The sequence below is a fragment of the Castor canadensis genome, chromosome 14 (assembly GCF_047511655.1).
Source record: "Castor canadensis chromosome 14, mCasCan1.hap1v2, whole genome shotgun sequence".
Taxonomy (NCBI): Eukaryota; Metazoa; Chordata; class Mammalia; order Rodentia; family Castoridae; genus Castor; species Castor canadensis.
In genome coordinates this window covers 98,225,586-98,249,243 of record NC_133399.1, presented here as the reverse complement: position 1 = coordinate 98,249,243, position 23,658 = coordinate 98,225,586, and the positions used below count along the sequence as shown (strand labels likewise).

The 23,658-nt window shown below is 37.2% G+C and overlaps 1 protein-coding gene across 10 annotated transcripts in view; it reads left to right on the top strand.

Annotated features, from left to right (window-relative positions):
- The window catches only part of Psd3 (pleckstrin and Sec7 domain containing 3), a 498,369-nt gene that overhangs the window by 423,563 nt on the left and 51,148 nt on the right, over positions 1-23,658 (top strand). For all 10 annotated transcript variants that reach the window (XM_074055085.1, XM_074055084.1, XM_074055086.1 and 7 more), the window contains one exon: positions 10,777-10,847. In XM_074055085.1, coding sequence (XP_073911186.1) covers positions 10,777-10,847 — 71 coding nt within the window. The remainder of the gene's footprint in view (positions 1-10,776; positions 10,848-23,658) is intronic.

Here is a 23,658-nt window from a genome sequence, read left to right as displayed (position 1 = left end):
GTTGACAATGAGTAACTGAAACTGCAGAAAGCAAAGCTACAGATAAGGAGAGGGGAGTGCTATACAGGTTCCCTAAAGGAATTAATGTGTGTTGGGAATAACTAAGAGTTAAGCATACAGTGGCATCACTTAAGCTGCCGTTCATGACAGTGGACTGGTTTCTGCTCCTTTGTATGAATGGTCAGGCAGAGCCCTGGCCCCGCATGAGCAGCTAAAGCACTTTTTCAGAAGGAGCAGGAAGTCTGTCCTGGGGCTCTTAAATTTGGGGAAAAGCAGTCAGGCAACTGTCACATTCCCTGGAGAACAGACTCTGTGGGGACTGCTCACCTTGCCACTGCGAATTATTTTTATTGACCTACAGCAATTTTGCCTGGAGCTTTTTAAAGGTGCCTGGGGCATTGGCTTCATTACAAGGGCAGTAGCTTATTTGAATTACTATTTGTAGAAGTGCCTGTTCAGCAGGGTCTTGGTGTCTTTCCCTGGGTCACCTAGTGCTTGTGAAGTTGAAACCTGATTTGGTGTCGATCATAAACCTACCTTTCTGATTCAGCAGTTACCTGCACTTCTCAGACTGCAAAGATTTAACCTTACATTTTCTTTTAGCACTTTGCTTTCTGTAAATTTTATGAAGGGTTCCATAAATTGCTCAAGAAATTAAGAAAGAAGTCATTAGTGTGCTTGGTTTCCTTGGAATTGGGTGTCCCAAACTTCCACATGAGTGAAGTTACTGAGCTTTACTAACATTTTGCTGTGCTCAGCTTTTTGAGGAGTTCATTAAAAACAGCAAATTCCTACCATTTTCCTTCACTCAGATCCACTTTGTTAGATGATGGCATTTGTTTCCTAGAATTTTTTTTTTTTTGGGTGGCACTAGGATTTGAACTCATGCTTGCTAGGTAGGCACTCATCACTTGAGCCACTCAGTCAGCCTTTTTTGTGATGGGTTTTTTTTACTTCAAATGGCAGTCTTTTGATCTCTGCCTTCTAAGTAGCTAGTTACAGACTACAAGCGTGAGCCGCAGGTGCCCAGCTCCAGGTTTTAATTAACCCTTAAAACCAATCATAATTTTTCAAGCTGTAAAAATAGTTCCTGTGAGCCTAGGTGTTTACTGATGTCTCTTTTCCATATCCAACAACAGCTTGTAAGAACAATTTTTACAAAATTTTTTTTTCCTACATCTCCTTTCTCATTAAGCTACCCAAGTCTCACCTAAAATTATAGAGAATGCACTTTAAGAAATCCTCACCTTAACAATTGTTGAATCACACCATGTACCTGCCTATTTAGAGCATCTGACTTTTTTCATGTGGGAAAGGGGTTAACATACTGTGTGGAGACCACAACAAACCAAACAAGTATGGGGAACATGCATCCACATATGTGATAAATTCATACTTAACATTAAGTGATCCAAAGAAAAGGCTAGCACTGGATGTGTGCTCAGGTGTAGAGTGCTTGCTTAATGTGCCTAAGGCCCCAGGTTGGATTTCCAGCACAGACAGATGGAGAAAGAAAGGGAAGAAAGAAGGAAGTCTGAAGGTACTAGATTGCAGAGGGTGATAGAGGATTCCCTGGATGAGGTGACATGTGAGTAGAGAATAAACTGTAAATCTTGGTATTATCTAAAGAAGGAATATTCTAGCAGGAAATACCATACGTTAAGTATTAAGTGAATATTTCTTTGTAGTATTTCTGTTTTTATAAAAAATGATGTTCAGTTGCTTCCCGCTGATTTTTCCTGTAATCCTTAGCTAATGATACATGTTCTTGTTACTGTCTCTCTGTTCCAGCCTCATCATAAGCCTGGGCTTCTAGTAGTGGCTACCATATCCTAACAGAGTGCAAAAAGATTGTTTCTAAATTAGATTTGAATATCTTGATGATTATCACTTGGGTAGGAAACTCTCCAGCAACTTTTGTCCCTTCTACTCTTTACTTTTGATGGCATAATGTTTGATGCCTCCAATGTTCAGACAGGGATTTGAACTAAATGGCAGCAGTAAATATGTTAGTAAATATGTTGCATTTCTCCCTCCCCTAATTACCTAAGGGTACTATGTGCCAAGTATCCCCTGTCTGTTATAGGTTATCAGTAATGGGGAGGGGGTGCAGTTCTTAAGCTATAAGTCATTGTATCTTAATGTAAAGATTAGATGCATTGTTTGTAGTGAACAGTGCCCTGAATTAAAAAAAAAAAAAAAAAAAAAACAACTAAGCAGGCACTGGTGGCTCATGCTTGTAATTCTAGCTACTTGGAAGGCAGAGATCAGGAGGATCCTGGTTCCAGGCCAGCCCAGCCCAGGCAGAAAAAGCCAAATATGGTGACATATGCCTGTCATCCCAGCTGCAGCAGGAAGGGTAAAATAGGAAGATCAATGTCAATGTCCCAGCCCATGTGGGAAAAAAGCAAGATCCTATCTCAAAAGTAACCAGAGTTTAAAAGGGCTGTAGACATGACTTAAATGGTAGAGCAGCTGCCTAGTAAGATCAAAGCCCTGAGCTCAATATTGTACCCCCCACACCGCATTTTTTTCCTGAAGGCTTCACAAATACTAACTCATCTAATTGTCACAATAACCCTACAAAGTAGGCATGGTGCAGATTCCATTTTACACAGGAAGGAAGTGAAACCCAGAATTGGCTAAGTAATCTGCTCAAGGTCATTCAGGCAAAGCCAGGATTTCAAACCAGGTTCTCTGGCTCCAAAATGTGTTCTCTAAACATAAGGGATTCTGTGTTGACTTTTGTCCAGAGGTCATCGTGATAAGAATCATGGTGACTTGCAGTGTTTTGAGACTTCAGTAGCTGGGATCTACATTTTTATTCAGTGTCTTACTGAAATATGTTGTGCAGAAGGTAAGGGTCAAAAGAAAATCCTGTGTTTTTGTTTGTCCAAACTCCTGGTTTAACTCAATTTCTCACTTAGTCTTCTCTGACTTCTGAATCTATTCCTGAGTAGAATTAATGACTTCCTCTCATTTCACCTCCTTAAAAGCCTATTGTGATTGTCTTAAATTATTGCTATGCTGCTGTTTGGTTTGCACAGCATACTGTGCTTTTTGAAGTTTCATTGTTAATGTAACTTTCTCTATATAGGGGTAGGGTATGTGTCCTAGTCTTATTTATATGCCTAAAATCCCTGAACAACATTATAATGTAATTATGGTACTTGTAAATATTTTTGTCATAGATATATGATCAGAAATATTTGGTAAATATGCAATCAGAGAAATAGTGAGCATCATGGTGTGACTGAAATCCAAGTGCTGACTCCCAGTTCAGAATGCTTTCCACCCTTCCATAAAGGTCAGGTTAGGGTGAAAGTTCTGAAGCCCTGTTGAAGGCCTAGAGAACCATATCCAGAGTGAACATTAGCCACCAGGGACATTTGGCTAGGATATTCTTCCAATTCTCTCTTGTTTCATGTTCTCTATCAACAACATAGACCTATTCCTATTATATGAAAGAAGGAAATATTTTTCTGGAAAAACAAAAGGTGTAGGTTGTACTTCAGCTTCCTTTAAAGCTGCCCTGGTTTTTCCTTTCATAAAATAGTTAATAGCATATCCCTATCTTAAAGAGAAATATTATAAGGATTAACTGATTTTTTTTTAAATGTGCAAATTGCCTAAAGTGTTTCAGTCGTAACTGATTTAGAAACATAACATTGTAATAGTAGTATTTTATTTCTACCACTGTGTGGTAAACCTGGGGATAATTATTATCATCAGTTGCTTAATATTATGTGACTCATCTCCCCCTGGTAACTTCCATTGTGCTTGGCTTGGACTCCATTGCTCAGGCAGCCTGAGTTTGCTCTGTTAATTAAGGTTTAACAATACAGTACTTCTTGTGATGCCTGAAAATATTTTGTAAAAGGTTAGGGACAAATATACAGAGATTACCTTTCACTTCACTTAATGAGCTGTGAGTGTGTCATCTATGAACTTATTTAACTTATTGGGAAACCATTCGCAGAAAATGGACTCCCCATGGCGTAAGTTGGCAGCAGCCTTAGTTAAGTAGAACTTAAGAGATTGGTTCTTATTGAGGTAGCATATTTCCTTGTTCTGCAAGATAGATACTTTGAGAATTTTGTCCAGTTTTAAGACACCATCTGGGGGGAAAAAGCAACTTCAAAAATACCTTGTGCCTTTTACAAATCTAATACAGATGTGACCTCATTGTATGAATATAGAACTTTTTCTGACCACATCTTTGTTTCCAAGTTCACAAGGTGCTGAATTTATTTTAGAATGCCCTCATTGGGACTGAAGTGTATTTTGAATATCATTTGCCATGAACCTAGTGAAATTGGAAGTCTTTTGAATTAGAACTATCTCACTTTCATATTTCTGCTGTTCTTGACCCGGCAAGGCCTACATTGTTATTCTTTAGGCCACGTGAATAAATTCTTTTCAATGTGAATATGGATGGGGCTTACTGACCCCTGGAGGGGAAGGTCTTTTTAAAATAATTTTACATAGAGCAATGGAAGATTATTTAGGAAAACAAATGATAATGAAAGGTTGGTATATGAAATGGACAATGTGCACACTCTGCCTTTGCATATATAATAGTAAACCAGAAGAAGAGGAACCTACAGTGAGGACTGGTCAAAATGGCACAAGATTCTGACATAGGAAAAAGTATCCCACCCTTGGATAAAATAGAAAAACTGAAATGGTAAGATTTTAAACACAATCCTTTCTTAGTTCAGTTGAGAAGAAATTAAAGTTGAACAGGATAGCATGCGAATACAAACTTTTATATGAAGATTATAGCTTTGGGGGATTAGAAATAAGCAACTTTATATTGTAGCATGTATTCTTTGCTAAATATTTTATTGCTTAGGAAAATTTTATTCATTCCCCTTTATGAAAGAAGGGTGACAGTCTGTCATTTCAATCCTGGTTATATGGTTATGCATTCTACTCTTTTATGAAAATTGGTGGTAAACTAAAGCCAAAATATTATTCACAGTAATAAAGATGAGGTCATAAGAATTGATTTGAAGTATTAAAGATTCAGTGATTGTTCCAGTATCACCCATCTTTGGAGCGAGTGACAATTTTTCTTTTGCAGAAATGTATTCTTCTGTGTGTGTGTATGTGTGTGTGTGTTGCAGAATTATAATCACAGAGGCTTGTTGGCTTTTTATGCTTCTTATTTTAACCCACAGTGGGCAGGAAACAGTCCCAAGGGATTATGTACTGATACAGTTCTGTAGACTATTAACAGTAAATGTGCATTTAATCTGTTTGGAGCACTCTTTTTCCTGATAGGTCAGGATCCTTTGCTGAATCATCTCTTAAATAATTTGATTATCTGTCTATCCCAGAGTTATCCAAGACAGTGTGTCTAGAGAGGAAGTGACCTGTGCTGCATGTCAGGTGAGCCTTCAGGCTCGGTATCTATAAAACAGAGATTGCAATAGTGACCCCTCGCAGAGTTGTAGGCTTTAGTTTGTACATGACAAGTCTTAGAATGATGCCTAAAAGAATATGTGCTCAAAAACATTAACTGTTGCTGCACCATTACCATAATTATTATGGCTATTCAGCATTATTATTCCTCAGAAATATTGATCTGGTGGCACCTGAGAGGGCAGACACAGGGATTGTGTGTGTTCTGTTCTGAGATCTTAGCTCTAAGTGGGTATACCTTTAGGGCCCTAGAGTACAGAGAGATTAGAGACATTACCTGATTTCTCCACCTGTCTTATCATTTCCTTCCCTGATACACAGGCATACCACACACCACCACCACCAGCGCCACTCCATCCTCCTCCACCCCTACATCCTCCCTACAAACAGAGGAGTAGCAGATCTGACCATGGCAAGGATTGTCCTGGATGATTTCCTCTTTTTAGTGTATCGATAACATGTTTCCTCAGCTGAACCACTGAGTATAATAGCTTCGAAATCTTCAGACGGAGAGCCTCCTCAGCAGCAAGTGTGATTAGTTATGGAGGTGCTAATATGAACTAGAAGTACTGCCTGCCCTATCAGGCAGAAGGGCTGTGTGTAATGCTGGCCTGGTGGGCAGAGCAGTGCAGTATAAATGCCTCCATTAAAGTTACCCCTCCCTCTCTCCTTCCATTTCTTTATTATAATTTTTTTATAACTCTGTGTTCTAGCCTTTATCTCTCATTGTCTCTCGTCTGTGCTATTTTAATAACCTCCTGACTAGTTCCCATGTTCTAGTTTCTCTCTGCCTCCTGTTATCACCCCCAATACCTCCTATATCTTCTTCCAAACGAATTCTTAGATGGCAGAGTTTGTGAATAAGTTTTCTTTATAAAGAATAAAAGGAAAAGAACTAGAGAGTCTATTTGTCCCAGTACAATGACCTACAGATTCTGAACTCTTCCATTATGAAACATCTAAGAGTGGCAGAGAAAATATTTTTAAACACCTTTTAAATAAATAGATGAACATGTAACAATCAAAGGAAATCTGGTGAGGCCAAGAATAAAGCATGAGTCCAAACCCAGGGAGGTGGGCTAACCTGGGGCTCTAATCCTCCAGGGCAGCTCTGGGTCTGGAGGGCCAACCACTACTGGGCATAAAATTCAACAGCTTTAAGCACTAAAGAACAAAGAGATGGAAAATACAAAAGAGCAGTTAAGACACTCATGAAAGGAAGTGAGAAGTCAGAATTGAGTGTTACAAGGTTATGGGAGTAGAAACGAGGCAGATGACAATAGTCAAAGCTATAACGGGTACAGATTTTTCAAAATGATGCACAGGACGCTCAGAGAACATCAGGTGTTAATCTAAAAGAAATCCATACTTAAATAAATTTTTAGACTCAGAGTAGACAAACCTACACTGATGGTAGTCAAAAGACCATGAAATAAAAAGGAATTGTCAATCTGGGATTTTTTTAGGAAATCCTTTTTTTATACACAAAAATAGAAAAGTATCTGCCACCAAAACCCTTACTAAAGGAACTAAGGATAGACTTCAAGAAGTAACTAAAAATGCCTCTGAAGAAAATTTGAATAATGGAAAGAAGTAATAAAGATAAAAGTAAAATGAGGGTAATTCTAAACAAACAGTAGCACCTTATAAAATAATAACAATATCAGTTTCTTAGTACTTTTTTTTAAAAAGCTAAAGTAATAGGCATTTCTCTTACTTAAGTGGAGAAAGGTAAATGGCTGGAATTAACACACTCTAAGGTCCTTGTATTTTCAGGAAGCAAACCAATTGATTATCTTTGGACTTAATAATACTTATCTTTGTAAAGATATACATTAAGAACCTCTGTGAAATCATCCAAACATAAAAACAGCATCCTTTAGTTAAGTTCCATCAACATCTTGTCACAGTGGATACCTGGATATTTGTTAAAATACATCTGTTTACCAACTCCCTACCACTCTTGTAGTTAAAGCTTTTTAGTCACATTCACTGAATTTCCTGTTGATCCCTCATGCCTCATCCCATGGTGTTTCTTTATAACCACAGTTAAAATCATTACCCAGTTGTGTGTCCTCAGTGGCACATGTGCTGGGAAGTGAGTTTCCATGCATTTGTGATCATTGTTCTGAGGAACGGTGTCTTGGCTCCTGGCCCCCAGCCCATCCTGCAGTTCACAGTGTGTGTCAGAGCGGTTGCAACAGTGTGTATGGGGGAGGGGTTTGAAACCACAGCAGCCTACTCCAGTCCCCATGGTCCCCATTTTCAAGTCCACTTGTCTGCCGCGCTCTCCTGTGTAAAATGGAAGTGATGATAATACCCTTATCATCATGGCACAGCTTAGGTGGATTAACACATGTCAGAGCACACACTAACTACACTGATGCACACTTGCTTCTTGGTTGTCTTATTGGGAGGGCTGCTTCATTCAAGTCTTAAACAACTAAATTGTAATTGACCAAAGGCAAAATTAAGTCTGATACTTCTGAGAGAGACGGGAAAGTCCAGAGTGCAGTGCAGGGTAACATAGCATTCATGTCAGGGGTGACTTTAATTTCACATTTCACACAGAGAGTTCTTAGGGTCTGTGGCTAGTAGGCTTGGTATGGTACTGATGAAGAACATTACATTTTAAAAGTAGAAAAACAGGTTTGCAGATGTTTGCACTGAAGGGACCTCATGATGCCCCTGAGCTAGCTTTGGAATTTGAAGTAAAGCTCTTCGAGGCCAGGACCTATGATCCCCCTATAGAAAGTGTCAGGACTTTCTCTAAGTTTCCTCCCAGCATTTAGCCAGTGCTTTGCCTTAAATTATATGCATTGCCTACATTTTGAAACGAAGGGACTGAAGTCCTGAGAGGTTGAGTGACTTGTTCAGAGTTCCCAATTAGGCGTTGGTGGATGGTAGGACAGCGTCTAGAAAACAGCTAGCTTGCTTTCCATCTGCCTCCTTCACCACACCACACTGTCTCTGATCCTGCTCTGTAACAGCCTGCACTCCTTCTGTTATGCATGGTTTTTACGCTGGCCTTATCAGAATTTGTCATCTCCTGAACAGTGTAGTGAATATTATTATACATTTGATCTGTGCTTCTATTTCATATTAGCCAATTCTTTTCATTACAAAAGAGATTATGGCATGTTTGCTTTGGTCATACATTTTTGAGTAGACACTTTTAAGCTTCACCTAGTGGAAACAGAAGAGATGGTATTTTCTATTTCCCATGACAACCTGCAGAGCTCTTGTTTTAGGCCTTTCTTGCCAGGTGGTTATCTCAGTATGGTGCTGGCAGGAGTTCTGGGGCTCTGTTGGTGAATAATTCACCTAGTTTCCAAGCCTAAGATTTCTGAGCACTCATTTAAAAGAGACTTAAAGGGTCTGCCTAAGAAAAATGTACTTCCTAAATTAACCAAGTACCACATTACAGAAGGTCTAAAGACAGCCAAATACTTAATAAAAGGATGTGAATAAATGACCCCTGCTATCTATTTAACATATTTAGAAAAGTCACATTTAGGTGACAGTATTTTCCATTATAGATTTTAATTTATTAGTGTTATGGAATAAATTGTAAACAAAAAATGCCAGTGAGATGTGTGGGTGGGTGAAAGCAATGTTATTTACTGTCAGCGGGACTATAAATTAGTCCAGCCATTATGGAAATCAATATGGAGGTTCCTCAAAAAAAAAAAAAAATTGAACTACCATATAATCCTGCTATTCTCCTGGGTATGTTCCAAAAAGAATCAAAGTCATCTTATAGTAGAGATACCTGCACACCTGTGTTTATTGTGACACTACTCAACAATAGCCAAATTATGATATCAGCCTAAGTGCCCATCAGCTGATGAATTCACAGAGAAAATGTGGCATATGAATGCAATGAGATATTATTGAAAGAAAAGTGAAATTATATCATTTGCAGGAAAATGGATGGAACCTGGAAATCATCAGTTTCTAAGCAAGGCTCAGAAAGACAGTATCACATTTTCTCTCATATGCAGAATCTAGATTAAACAACAACAACAAAGAGACTTAAAAGTAGAAGGACTATTTGGGAAGAGGAAGAGAACCAGTGGGAAAGGAGAGGGGAAACGAGAAAATAATGAGGAGGTGAATATGATCAAAGTACATGATATACATGTATGAAACTGTTGTGATGAAATTCATTTGATATACAATTAATATATACTTATTAAAAAAGAACAAAGTGTGAGATGGTTTGCAAATGTATACTTTTGCCAAGGATAACTTTTAAGAGTTTATTAAGTAAATAGCAGGGCATAGTGACTCACATCTATAATCATAGCTACTTGGGAAGCTGAGATTGCTACAGCAGGAAGCATAAGATAGGAGCATTACAGTCCAGGCACACCTGGGAAAAATTGGGACCCTATTTTCAAAATAAGCAGAATAAAAAGGGTTGGCAGAGTGGCTCAAGCAAGAGAGCAAAGTGCCTGCTTAGCGAGCACAAAGCCCTCAGTTCAAACCCCAGTACCACCAACAAAAACTTTATTAAGTGCATAGAGAAATTCTTTGTACTCCAGAAAAATATAATCAAAAGGAATGTAAAAACTTCTGAAAGCATTAAGTAATTTGGAGAATCTGTGACAGTGTCTAATGTCTGCCTTGTTCTGTGAATTCTGAAGATGAAAGATACATGCTCTCAAGTCACAATCTAGTGAAAGACAGCATTTAGAAAAAAAAAATTCAGAACTGGCAGTGTGGCTCAAGTAGTAGAATGCTTGCCTATCAAGTGCAAGACCCTGAGTTCAAATCCTAGTACCCCTCTATAAAAGAAAAAAAATTGTACTGCATTAAGATTTGCAGCCAAAATCCGCAAGGTTGCCATAGGTGTGATGCCAGTTATAGCTGCAATCTAGTCCAGGGTGTTCGAGAAATGCTGAAAGAATAGTCCTTTCATAATCTAGCCTTTCTCTTGAATTGATAGGTATCTTCAAGTTGGATTTCTTGTTTTCTCAGTCTAGAAGTCATCTGTACTAGAGGGCAGAGGGTAGATCCATGCTACCTGGGTTCCTTTTTGGCTTCTTCTCTTCACAGTTGTCTGACCATGCACAGGTTACTTCTATGTGATTCAGTTTTATAAAAAGAGAAGAATCATCCTACCTACCTGGTAGAATTTTCGTGAGGATTAAATAACACAGTAAATGGAAAATGTTTTTGAATACTGCCTGGTACATCATAAACCTCAAGAAAATTTTCATTCTCATTATCATTCTTTTTGATAGCTAGTAAACTAGAAATATTGAAACATAGTCACATGATGATTTAGATTCTCCTGAAATGCTGATTTCTTTCAAATAAAATTTTACATTTTTCCCCCTCTAGCTCCAAGAGGAAAGCGAGGATGGAAAACCTTTTATGCTGTCCTGAAGGGAACAGTCCTTTACTTGCAAAAGGTAAATATGGATAAAAATGAAACCCACAAGAAATTATAATTAAACAGGGTACCTCCAAAATACCTGTTGCAAAAAAAGCTAGCCCAAACTCCCATAAGACTTTGATACTCAAATTCTTTGTGTGCATGTGTATGTGTTTACTTATTTGTGAAAAAATTATCTATATATATATATATATATATATATATATATATATATATATATATATATATACACACATACCTACATATGTATATACACACACACATATGATCAAAGGATTGGATGGGCTGTGTTCTAATTTTTCAATAAGAAATACTGAGCATAAATTGGTTAGACCTGTGTCAGCACCAATTTCCATAGATACTTATATTTTAGATTAGTTACAGTGTTCATTTAAATATTACTATTTAGCTAGTTTAATTTCAGTCATACCTAACTCTAGACAGATGAATTTTCAAGTTCTGAAGCATTTGTACTTCCAAATTACTGGGCAAATTCCCTGTCAGAATCCTTTCCTCCAGACTCCATATTTGGTTCTGGCTGGTTGAAGGGTAGTCCCTGAATTCCCACCTCCCGGGCTCTGTGTGGGTGGAAATAGGAAAGTTGTATGTTGACTGGATTGCTGTCTAGAAAGTTCACCACTTCCTAAGGCCCAACAGTATTCTGCAGCCCGCTGTGAAGGGGCAGGAACCAAATTAGAGCTAAGAGGAAGCAAGGCAATAACAACAAGGCCCTCATTGTGTCTGGCAGATGTTTTTTTTCTTTGTGATGAATAAACACAAATTTCACAGAACGTGAAATCTGTCCTCTTAAAATTTTAACTGCGTGGTACCTGTTGTGAATTATAAGCTCAATGCTGTACAGCAGATCTAGAGGACTTGCCATTTTGCAGGAATGAATCTCTATACTCAGTACAGCAGTTTTCTACTTTGTCCTCCTTCAGCCCCTGGTGGCCATCATTGTACTTTGTTTCTATGAGTTTGACTGCTTTAAATAAGTCCTGAAAGAGGAGTCATGCAGTATCTGTCGTCCTATGAGCACCCTGCAGCATGTTTGAGAATCTACTGCCTTTTACTGCTGCACAGTAATTGCTTTATATGTATGTTCCATATTTTTTATCCGTGCATGGACATGTAGATTATTTCCACTTCTTTGGCTAGTATGAGTAATGTGGCTGTGAACATGGAGACGAAATACCTCTTCAAGATCATAGTTTTATTTCTTCTGGATAACTACCTAAAGGTAGCATTATTGAGTAAACTATTGTTTTTAGTGAGGAACTCTACGCAGTCTTCCAACATGACTACCATTATGCATCCCAACAATGATACAGAAGGCTTTCAAATCCCCCACATCCTCATCAACACTGTTAATTTTCATTTGTTTTAATAGCCATTTTAGCAGACATGAAGTGATACCTAGTTATTTTTATTTGCTATTAGAAGTAAGAAAAACCAGAAATGTTTTTCCTTCTCTGTACTCTCATGCCAAACACAGAATACATATGTCATCCAATATTCACCAGAGTATGCCAGCAATGTGTCCTCTAATTCATTTCAGTTCTGACACGGTCTTCCTTGAAATTGCTTCAGATTCCACAGGTTGGGGCTCAGTTCAACAAGACTAACCTCCCATTTCAGATGCCAAGTCACAAATAGTAGAGTATCACCTACATTTCTGACCAACCAGCTGCAAATCTGGGGTTCTCACAAATCCTCCTCAGGTTATATTAGTTTACCGGAGAAGTTCACAAAACTCAAGGAAACATTTTATTTATATTTACCTGTTGATTATAAGTATATTACAAAGGAAACAGATGAATGGCAGACAGAAGAGAGACACAGGGTAGGATGTTGTAGAAGGGCGGAGAGCTTTCATGCCCTCTCCAGACGTATCACACTCCAGAAACCTCCATCTGTTCAGCTGTTGAGAAACGAGAAGTGCTTCTCAACCCATCACTTTCTGGGTTCCTATGAAGGCTTCATTATGTAAGCATGATTGAGTAAATCATTGCTAGTTGGTGAACAGCTCATCTTTTAGGCCCCCATACACGTCTCCAGGGAGATTGGGGGTGGAACTGTAACTCCTGATTTGACCTTTCTGGCTACTAGTCTCCATCCTAAGACTACCTAGGGGTCACCAGCCACTAGTCATCTCATTAGCATACAAAAGACCCCAGTGGGGGGGGGTCCAAGGGTTTTAGGAGCTTATGCCGGAAATGAGTGTGAAGATCAAACATATATATTGCATATATGTAATGTATTTTATTGTAATTCGTACTATAACACTTGTATTTTCCTAATAATAGGATGTTGAACATCTTTTTAATACCTTGTGGTCATTTGTATGTCTCCTTGAGAGAAATGTCTACTCAAGTCCTCCGCTTGTTCAAACAGGTTTTTCATTTTTTTGTGGAGTTTTTGCAGTTGAATTGTAGGAGTTCCTCATAGTTTTGCCATTTACCAGTGTATTACAAATATTTTCTCCATTCCCTAGGTTACCATTTCAGAAAAATTGTTGATTTTTTGTGTGCTGTAAAGAAACTTTTTAGTTAAATATAGTCCTTCCTGTCTGTTTTTTGCTTTTGTTGCATGTGCTTTCAGAAATCATTGTCAAGTCAAATGTTATAAAGCTTTTCCCTTGTGTTTACTTCTAAGAACTTTATGATCTTAGGTCTTAAGTCAAGAATCCATTTTGAATTAATTTTTGTGCTTGGTGTATCACGGGTTTCTCCTTTTATTCTTTGTTTAGTCAGTATAGAGACTGTTTTCCTCAGTGTGTAGCGTTGACACAGTTGTTGAAGATTCGACCATGTATGTTGTAGGATTTTCCTGTTCCATTAGTTTGCATTTATTCCAGTGCCATACTATTTGCTACCATGTCTTTTTAATACATTTCAAAATCAACAATGCTCTCCAGAAATTCTTTTTCCAAGTTGTTTTTGACTAACCAGGGTCCTTTGTGATTCTTTATGAAATCTAGCATTGTTTTTTCTGTTACTGGAAAAAAATGCTTTTGGGATATAAATAGAAATTGCATTGAATCTGTAGGTTGCTTTGAGTAGTATGGACATTTTCACACAATATGAAGTGTTCCAGTTCTTGAACTTGTCATATCTTTCTATTTATTTGTGTGCAATTTTATTCACTAGTGTTTTGTAGTTTTCAGTGTATAAATCTTCTGTTTCCTTGATCAGGTTTAATTCTTAACCATTTCATACACCTTTAGATGCTGTTATAAATTATTAATTTATTGGATTATTAATTCCTTTTGAAACTAACTGTTCATTGTTATTGTGTAGAAATGCAGGGATTGTTGTGTGTTGATTTTATATCATGCAATTTTGATGATTTTATTTATATTAGTTCTAACAGGATTTTTATGGCATCTTTAGGTGTATTATATATATATATGATCATATCCAAAATTGTATCAAACTATTTCTACCTTTTAAATATTTATATTATGAAAGGGTAATGAATTTTATCAAGTGCTTTTCTTGCATTTATTAAAGTTGTCGTGCGACATTTATCCTTTGTTATGTAGTGTTTCACTTTGGTTAGTTTTCATATGTTGGTCTATCTTGCCATCCTTAATGATGATCCTTTTAAATGTACTGCTGAATTCAGTTTGTGCTAGTATTTTGGTTAGGATTTTTATATGTATGTTCATCAGGAATATTGGCTGTATTTTAGTGGTTTTTTTCCAGATTTTGATATCACGTTCATACTGGCCTCATAAAATGAGTTTGGAAGTGTTCCCTCCTCTTCAATTTTCTGTGTTTGAGAAGGGTTGGCATCAGTTCTTTAACTGTTTAGTAGAATTCACTGAGGAAGCCATCTGGTCCTAGGCTTATCTTTTTTGGAAGATTTTTTTCATTATTGATTAATCTCCTTGTTATAGATTTGTTCACATTTTCTGTTTCTCTCTGATTCATTCTTGGTAAGTTTATGTTTCTAGTAATCTATCCATTTTGGTGGCATCAGTTACAATATCTCCTCTCTCATTTCTGGTTTTACTTACTTGAGGGTTCTCTAAGAGTTTGTCAGTTTTGTTGGAAAAAAACTCAAATGCTTGGTTTCACTAATTTTTTTCTGTTCTTTATTTCATTTGTTACTGCTATAATCTTAACTCTTTCCTTCCTCTGCTTAATTTGGGGTTAGTTTATTCATTTTCTAGTTCCTTTAGGTATAAAACTAAGTTGTTTATTTGAGATCTTTTTTCTTCTTTAATGTAGGTGTTTAGTGCTATAAACTTCCCTCTTGGTACTGCTTTTGCTGCGTTCCATAACTTGATATATTGTGTGTCTATTTTCACTTGTCTTAAGACATTTCCCAATTTCTCTTTTAATTTCTTCTTTGACCCATTGGTTGTTTGAGTGTATTGTTTAATTTCCACATATTTATGAAGTCTCCAGTTGTTGTTCTGCTGTTTTCATTCCACTCTACTTGGAAAATATCAGTAATGTGATTTCAGTAGTTTTAAATTTGTTAAGATTTGCTCCCTAGCATGTTCTGTGTTTCATGTACACTTGAGAAGAACATATGTTCTCCTGTTGCATGGAGTGTTATGTGCCTGTCTGCTAGGTACGTTTTGTCCATGACATTGTTCTAATCTTGTTTTCTTACTGATCTTCTGCCTACATGTTCTTCCATTATTGAGGGGGAATATGGAAATCTGTTGTGTTGGATACATATTTGTTTGTGTCTTCCTAGTGAATTGACCCCATTATTATTACATAATGATCCTTCTTTGTCTCTTTCAACAATTTTGAGTTGAAGTCTTATTTTCTCTGGTGTGAATATAGCAATCCCTCCTCTCTTGTAGTTATCATGAACTATCCTTTTGATATTTTACTTTCAAGTTGTATTTTTGTAAATCTAAAGTAAAGTAAGTTGCCAGGTGACTGGTAGCTCATGCCAGTAATCCTAACTATTCAGGAAGCAGAGATCAGGATGATCGCAGTTTGAAGCCAATGGGGCAAATAGTTTGTGAAACCCTATCTCAAAAAAACTCATCACAAAAAAGGGCTAATGGAGTCGCTCAAGATGTAGTAGGCACTGAGTTCAGACTCTCGTACCACAAAAAAAGTGAGCCTTTAAAAGGCAGCATACAGATTTTTTTTTAATTCAAGTAACCATTTTATGTCTTGACTGAGGAGTATAACCCATTTACATTTAAAGTAATTATTAACAAGGAAGTACTACTGCCATTTTTGTTTCCTTTTTGTCTCAGTTGTTGCTGGCTTTTTTCTTCTTTTTCCTATACTCTTTTGAGTATTCCCTATGTTTTTTAATAGATTTTTTGTACTGACATTTTTTTATTTTTGTATTTTCTTTTGTATATCTCTACAGGTATGTTACTATGGAGTTTAAATAAAGCATAGGTTTTTTTTTACAGATAAATACAATATAGTTAAAACAGTCTATTTTAAGCCCATAACAGTTTGACCTCAATCACATACTAAAGCTACATTTTTTTCTCCCCCATGTAAACATACTTTGTTGTTTGATGTCACAAGTACATTTTTATGTGGTGTTCCATTAATGTGATAAGTATTTTTATGTTTCGCCCTTAATTTTTATACCAGAATTGAAGGTGTTTTAAATACTCTATTAACATTATTTCTCTATATATTTACCAGTGAGCTTTATATGTTTTAGTTTTACATCTTTTTGTTTCAACTTGAAGAATTACCATTTCTTATAAAGCAGATCTAGTGATGATATATTGCCTTAGTTTTTGTTTTTCCAGAAAATCCTTCTCTTTCATCTCTAACGGATATTTTAATAATGTCAAATACTTTATTCTTCTGTGGCAGTTTTTTTGTTTGTTGTTTTTAGCATCAAAATACATCCTCACAGTCCCTTCCAGCCCTGCATTGTTTCTACTGAGAAATCCCTTGATACACTAATGGGTATTTTTCCATGTGTGACAAAGTTGCTTTATCTTGCTGCTTTCTTTGACTTCTGTTTCTTTGACTTTTCATATGATCATACTGTGATCATATGACTTGTGATTTCTTTGCATTCATCCTATGTGGTGTCTGACCATTTTCTTCCCCAGATTTGAGAAGTTTTCTGTCACTAAAGAACCTTTCTACTTCTTTTTTCTCTCTCCTCTTTGTTCAACTTCCATAATGCACTTGATGGTATTCCAGTAGTCCCTTAGGCTTTTCTAATTACTTTATATTCTTTTTTCCCTTTGTTCCTGTGATTGGAAAAATTCAAATGACTTGTTTTCAAGTTCACTAATTCTTTGTTCTACTTCTTCAAGTCCACTGTTGAGCCTTTCAGCTAAATATTTGTTGAATTACTGCATTCTTCATCTTGAAACTCTCTCTTTGTTCATAGTCTCATTTTATTTGTTCATCAATTTCTTGAGCTTATTTAGCATCTTTATGGGTGCTATTTTCAGGTCTTTTTAGTTAGGTAATTCATATGCCTTCATTTCGTTAGAATGGGTTTCTGGAGATTTCTTTTGTTCCCTTGGAGTTTGTTGCCCTGTTTCTTTGTGTCTCTTACAACTTAGTTTTGGAATCAGCACATCTGAAGAAAAGCCACCTCTCCTAGCTTAGCAAGTGACTTGGTACCACACCTATTACTCAGCCTGGCTAGACATGCTTGAATCCTTTTCAGGGGAATGTTACTTCTCTGGACCTGTGCCTGCAATTTCTCAATTACAGAGGCCTGCCAGCTTCTTTTATAGAAACTCATAATCCTTATACCCTCTGACATCGTGTGCAATACTACAAATTCTACAGCAGCAAACCATCCAGCTTTCTTTTATTCTAAGCAGCCACCAGGCATCCAACAATTAGATGCCAACTTCCCATCAGTGCCCTAATTCAGGCAAATTAGATACCAGTATATTAAGATAGTCCTCTGAAAAGCCAGAACACTGGAGGCATGACCCACTCTTCTCCTGCTCACCCGGGGAGAAGTCTTGAGTTGCTCACTTCCTCCTCATTGCACAGAGCTGTGCCATCCACAAAGCTACCTATCACTCTCCTTTGTTCTCAGCAACCTCCAGGCATTCCAGTTATGCTAGTTCTGTTAGTGCTCTGAATGAGCTGACACAAAAAAAAAACGTTAGTTCCTCAGTTAGCCTTCTGAAGAAATACAATACTTGCCACATACTCTACTCCTCTCCTTCCCTCCTGAGGGAGAAGCCTCAAGTTGAATGCCTGTCTCCCAGTTGCACCAGGCTTTTCTGGCTACAACAAGCCACCCACCAATTTCCTTTGTTCTAAGCAGTCCCCAGACATCCAGAACATGCAGGTTCCATCAATGCTTGTAGTGAGCCAAGATAAACTCGTTACCTGGGCAGCCCTCTGAAAAGACAGAATACTGAAGGCATGCTCCACTATTCCCTTTCCCCTGAGGGAGAAGTCTTGGGCCTCTTCTGATGTTAAGCTGTGCCAGCTTAAGGGAAGGGCAGACATGGGGAAAGTGAAATTGTTCTTCACCTGTTTGGATGTGAATTTCTCAGCTTTGTGCTCTCCTGGGATACTGCAACCTCTTAACTGGATTCTGGTATTCTCTTAATAGGCATTTTGTTCCATATATCATTGTTAATTCAGCATTTCTTGGAGGAATGAGAGCTGGAACTTCCTATTCTGCTATCTTGATTAAAAACACTCCCAGGAAAAGATTTTTGTTTGAGTTCATGATACATAATCTTGGCATCCTATCCTTTTCACTCTACATTCTATCATAAACACTTTCTCATTAATTTTTTTCAGAAGCATATTTGGTATCTGATGACTATTAAATGGTATGTCATTACAGTTTTATTCCTCCCTATAGGGTTTATGAAGGAATTCACTTTTAAATAGATTATTTAAAATTCCATTTCCATTAAATATATTTGTAAGTAACCTTTTCCAAATCTTCAGGCATATCTTTGTTCATTTTTCATAGTTACAAATAACAGTACATGAAATGTGTACATGTAGCTGTTTATTTCCTTAGGATGGAGTACTGGGTATATCATGGGTCACAGCGTAGAAACCATTTACAGTTCTTAAGATGTATTTCTAAATTCCTTCTAGAAAGATTGTACCAGCTCTATAGCAATTTGCATGTCAGTATCTATCTCACCACAGCCTCTCCTCAACACATTAATTATTGATATATGGATATTCAGAGAAAGGGGTTTTGCCATTTTGAGCTTTTTGTTTTCAGTACACAAATACATGTCCCTACGTGGTTTGCACACTGCTGTCACTGTCTTCCTACACTTGTATTTCTCTGGAGAAGAGGCATTCACTTTTATACAGTATCTACTGGACTGAACCCTACAGCTTACCCACTCATGCCACTGAGATAATAAACTACTATGGAATGGACATATAACCATTGGGAAAATACATTTCACTTATTGTTATTTTAAACAAGCAAAACATTGTAATAAGGCCATACACAACAAGATTTAAACAATTACTCATTTGTAAAACCAGTTTTCCTAGGAGTCCATCCAAATCTATGGAGACCATTGTTGGTTTTCAGAGATTATCTATGTTCCTAGGCAGCCAAATATCTTGCATTATCTTTGTTTTCCCATGGAGTTAGCACTGCTTCTAATTTATAAGTCCTCTTCGGTGGCCTCCACCAAATCAGCGTGTGTGTGCATGCTGGGTCCACACTAATCCTTTCAGCTAACTTTGTATTAACAGCCCTTTGAAATTAAATTCACATGTCACAGCTGTTTCCCACATAAATCCCATCTCCTGGTTCACTTTTCATTTTCTCTAAAATCTCTGTAAGAGGCACAGCTATCTTTGGCAAGCCATTACTTTGAATACCTAACCCAGGATTTCCACCCACTCCATCTCAAGGTGGGCTTGAGAGGGGAAAATACTCTTGCATTCGACACTGGAGAGAGTCTATTTCCAAGTCTCTAGCTTTTTCTAGCTTGTTGATCTCTTCCTTTTTTTTTTTATTCATTTATTCACATGTTAATACATTGTTTGGGCCATTTCTCCCCCGTAACCCCCACCCCCTCAATCTCCCCCCACAACCCCACTGGCTTCCAGGCAGAATCTGTTCTACCCTTATCTCTAATTTTGTTGAAGAGAAAGTATAAGCAATAATAAGAAAGACAAAGCGTTTTTGCTAGTTGAGATAAGGATAGCTATACGGAGTGATTCCTAGCATTGCTTCCATGTACAAATGTGTTACATCCCAAGTTGATTCATCTCTAACTGACCTTTTCACTAGTTCCTGGTCCCATATTGACCTCTGTCGCTTTAAGGTTTCTGTATTAGTTCCTCTGCAATGGGGACATCAAATGCTATCATGTTTTGGTACCTATCAATACCTCTGTGTGTGCTCTCCCGTTATCATGTGACCCAAGTTCGACCACATTATGGTATTTGCCCTAGATCTAAAGTCTGCATATGAGGGAGAACATAGGATTTCTAGTCTCCTGAGCCTGGCTAACCTCACTCAGAATGATGTTCTCCAGTTCCATTCATTTACTTGTGAATGATAACATTTCACTCTTCATCATGGCTGAGTAAAGTTCCATTGTGTATAGATACCACATTTTCTTAATCCATTTGTCACTAGTGGGGCATCTTGGCTGTTTCCATGACTTGGCTATTGTGAATAGTGCCACAATAAACATGGGTGTGCAGGTGCCTCTGGAGTAACCTGTGTCACATTCCTTTGGGTATATCCCCAGGAGTGGCATTGCTGGATCACATGGCAGATCTATGTTTAGATTTTTAAGAAGCTTCCAATTTTTTCCCACACTGATTACACTAGTTTGCATTCCCACCAGCAATGTATGAGGGTTACTTTTTCCTCACATCCTTGCCAGAACCTGTTGTTAGTGGTGTTTTTAATGATGGTTATTCTATCAGGGGTGAGATGGAATCTTAGTGTGGTTTTGATTTGCATTTCCTATATTGCTAGAGATGGTGAGCATTTTTTCATGTGATTTTTGGCCATTTGAATTTCTTCTTTTTGAGACAGTTCTATTTAGTTCAGTTGCCCATTTCTTTATTGGTTCCTTGATTTTGGGAGAGTTTAGTTTTTTAAGTTCCCTATATATTCTGGTTATTAGTCCTTTGTCTGAAGTATAGCTGACAAATATTTTCTCCCACTCTGTGAGTAGTCTCTTCAGTTTAGAGAACATTTCTTTTGTTGTGCAGAAGGTTTTTAGTTTTATGAAGTCCCATTTGTCAATACTTTCTCTTACTTGCTGAGCTGCTGAGGTTCTATTGAGGAAGTCCTTGCCTATACCTATTATTTCCAGAGTGTTTCCTGCTCTTTCCTGTACCAGTTTTAGAGTTTCGGGTCTGATATGAAGGTCCTTGATCCATTTTGAGTTGATACTAGTACAGGGTGATAAACATGGATCTAGTTTCATTTTTTTGGAGATAACCACTTTTCCCAACAACACTTTTTGAAGAAGTTTTCTTTTCTCCATGCTATATTTTTAGCGCCTTTGTCAAAAATAAGGTGGGCATAGTTGTGTGGATTCATATCCGGGTCCTCTATTCTGTTACACTGGTCTTCATGTCTGTTTTTGTGCCAGTACCATGCTGTTTTTATTGCTATTGCTTTCTAATATAGTTTGAAGTCAGGTATTGTGATACCTCCAGCATTGCACTTTTTGCTGAGTATAGCCTTGGCTATTTGTGGTCTCTTGTGTTTCCAAATGAACTTTAGGGTAGATTTTTCAGTATCTGTGATGAATGTCATTAGGATTTTGATGGGAATTGCATTAAACATGTAGATTGCTTTTGGTAGTATAGCCATTTTTACTATGTTGATTCTACCAATCCATGAGCATGGAGATCTCTCCGTCTTCTGTAGTCTTCCTCGATCTCTTTCTTTGAGGGTTTGTAGTTCTCCTTGTAGAGGTCATTCACATCCTTTGTTAAGTTTACTCCTAGGTATTTGATTTATCTTTCAGGCTATTGTAAATGCAATTGTTTCCATATATTCCTTCTCAGTTTGTTCATTATTGGTGTATAGAAAAGCTAATGATTTTTGTAAGTTATTTTGTATCCTGCCACCTTGCTGTAGCTGTTTATGGTGTCTAAGAGTTTTAGGGTAGAGTTTTCTGGTCTGTAAGATATAGGATCATATCGTCTGCAAATAGGGCATTTTGACAGTTTCTTTATCTGTTTGTATTCCTTTTATTTCTACTTCTTGCCTAATTGCTCTGGCTAGGAATTATAGTACTATGTTGAATAGGAGTGGGGATAGTGGGCACCCTTGTCTGATTCCTGATTTTAGGGGAAATGGTTTCAGTTTTTCACCATTAAGTATGATGTTGACTGTAGGTTTATCATATATAGCTTTAACAATGTTGAGGTACATTCCTTCTATTCCTAGTTTTCTTAGAGCTTTTATCATGAAATGGTGTTGGATTTTATCAAAGGCTTTTTCTGCATCTATTGAGATGATCAAGTGGTTTTTGTCTTTGCTTCTATTAATGTGCTATGTGAAATTTGGATTTGCGTATGTTGAACCACCCCTGCATCCCTAGGATGAAGCCTGCTTGGTCGTGGTGAATGATCTTTTTGATGTGTTGTTGGATTCAGTTTGCCATTATTTTATTGGTGATTTTTGCATCAATGTTCATTAAGGAGATTGGCCTATAGTTCTCCTTTTTGGAGGTGTCTTTGTCTGGTTTTGGATGAGTGTAATACTGGCTTCGTAAAATTAATTAGGCCGTGTTCCTTCCCTTTCTATTTCATGGAACAGTTTAAGGAGGGTTGGTATTAGTTCTTCCTTAAAGGTCTAATAGAATTCAGCAGAGAATCCATCGGATCCTGGACTTTTCTTATTTGGGAGACTTTTTATTGCTCTTTCAATTTCATTTTGTGTTATAGACCTATTCAGGTGATTATATATGTGGTTCAATTTTGGATGGTCTTAAGTATCTAGAAATCTGTCCATATCTTTAAGATTTTCAAATTTATTAGAATATAGGTTCTCAAAGTAGTCTCTGACAATTTCCTGGATTTCCATGGTGTTTGTTGTTATCTCCCCTTTTGCATTTCTGATTTTACTGATTTGGGTTTTTTTCTCTCCTCATTTTAGTCAGGTTTGCCAGTGGTCTGTCAATCTTATTTTTTTTTCAAAGAACCAAATTTTTGCTTGATTGATTCTTTGTATGTCTTTGTTTTGTATCTATTTCATTGATTTCAACCCTTATTTTTATTATTTCTCTCCTTCTGTTTGTTTTGGGATTTGCTTGTTTTTGTTTTTCTAGGAATTTGAGATGTACCATTAGGTCTTTGATTTGAGATCTTTCTGTCCTTTTAATATATGGCTCTAAACTTTCGTCTTAGGACTGCCTTTGCTGTGTCCCATAGGTTACGGTAGGTCATGGTTTAATTTTCATTAACTTCCATGAACCTTTTATTTCCTCTTTTAGTTCATCAATGAGCCATTGATCAGTGAGCAGTGTGTTGTTCAGCTTTCAACTGTTTGCATGTTTTTTACTATTGTTTTTGTTGTTGAGCTCTAGTTTTAATGCGTTGTGATCAGGTAGAATGCATGGTATTATTTCTGTTTTCTCATATTTGCCGAGGCTTGCTTTGTGCCCTAAGATATGATCAGTTTTGGAGAAGGCTCCATGGGCTGCTGAGAAGTATGTATATTGTGCAAAAGTTGGGTGAAATATTCTGTAGACATCGACTAAGTCCATTTGATCTATGGTGTGATTTAGATCTAGGATTTCTTCATTGATTTTTTTGTTTGGATGACCTATGTATTGGTGATGGGGGTGGTATTAAAGTCTCCCACTACCACTGTGTTGGAGTTTATATATGTTTTTAGGTCCTTCAGAGTATGTTCGATGAAAT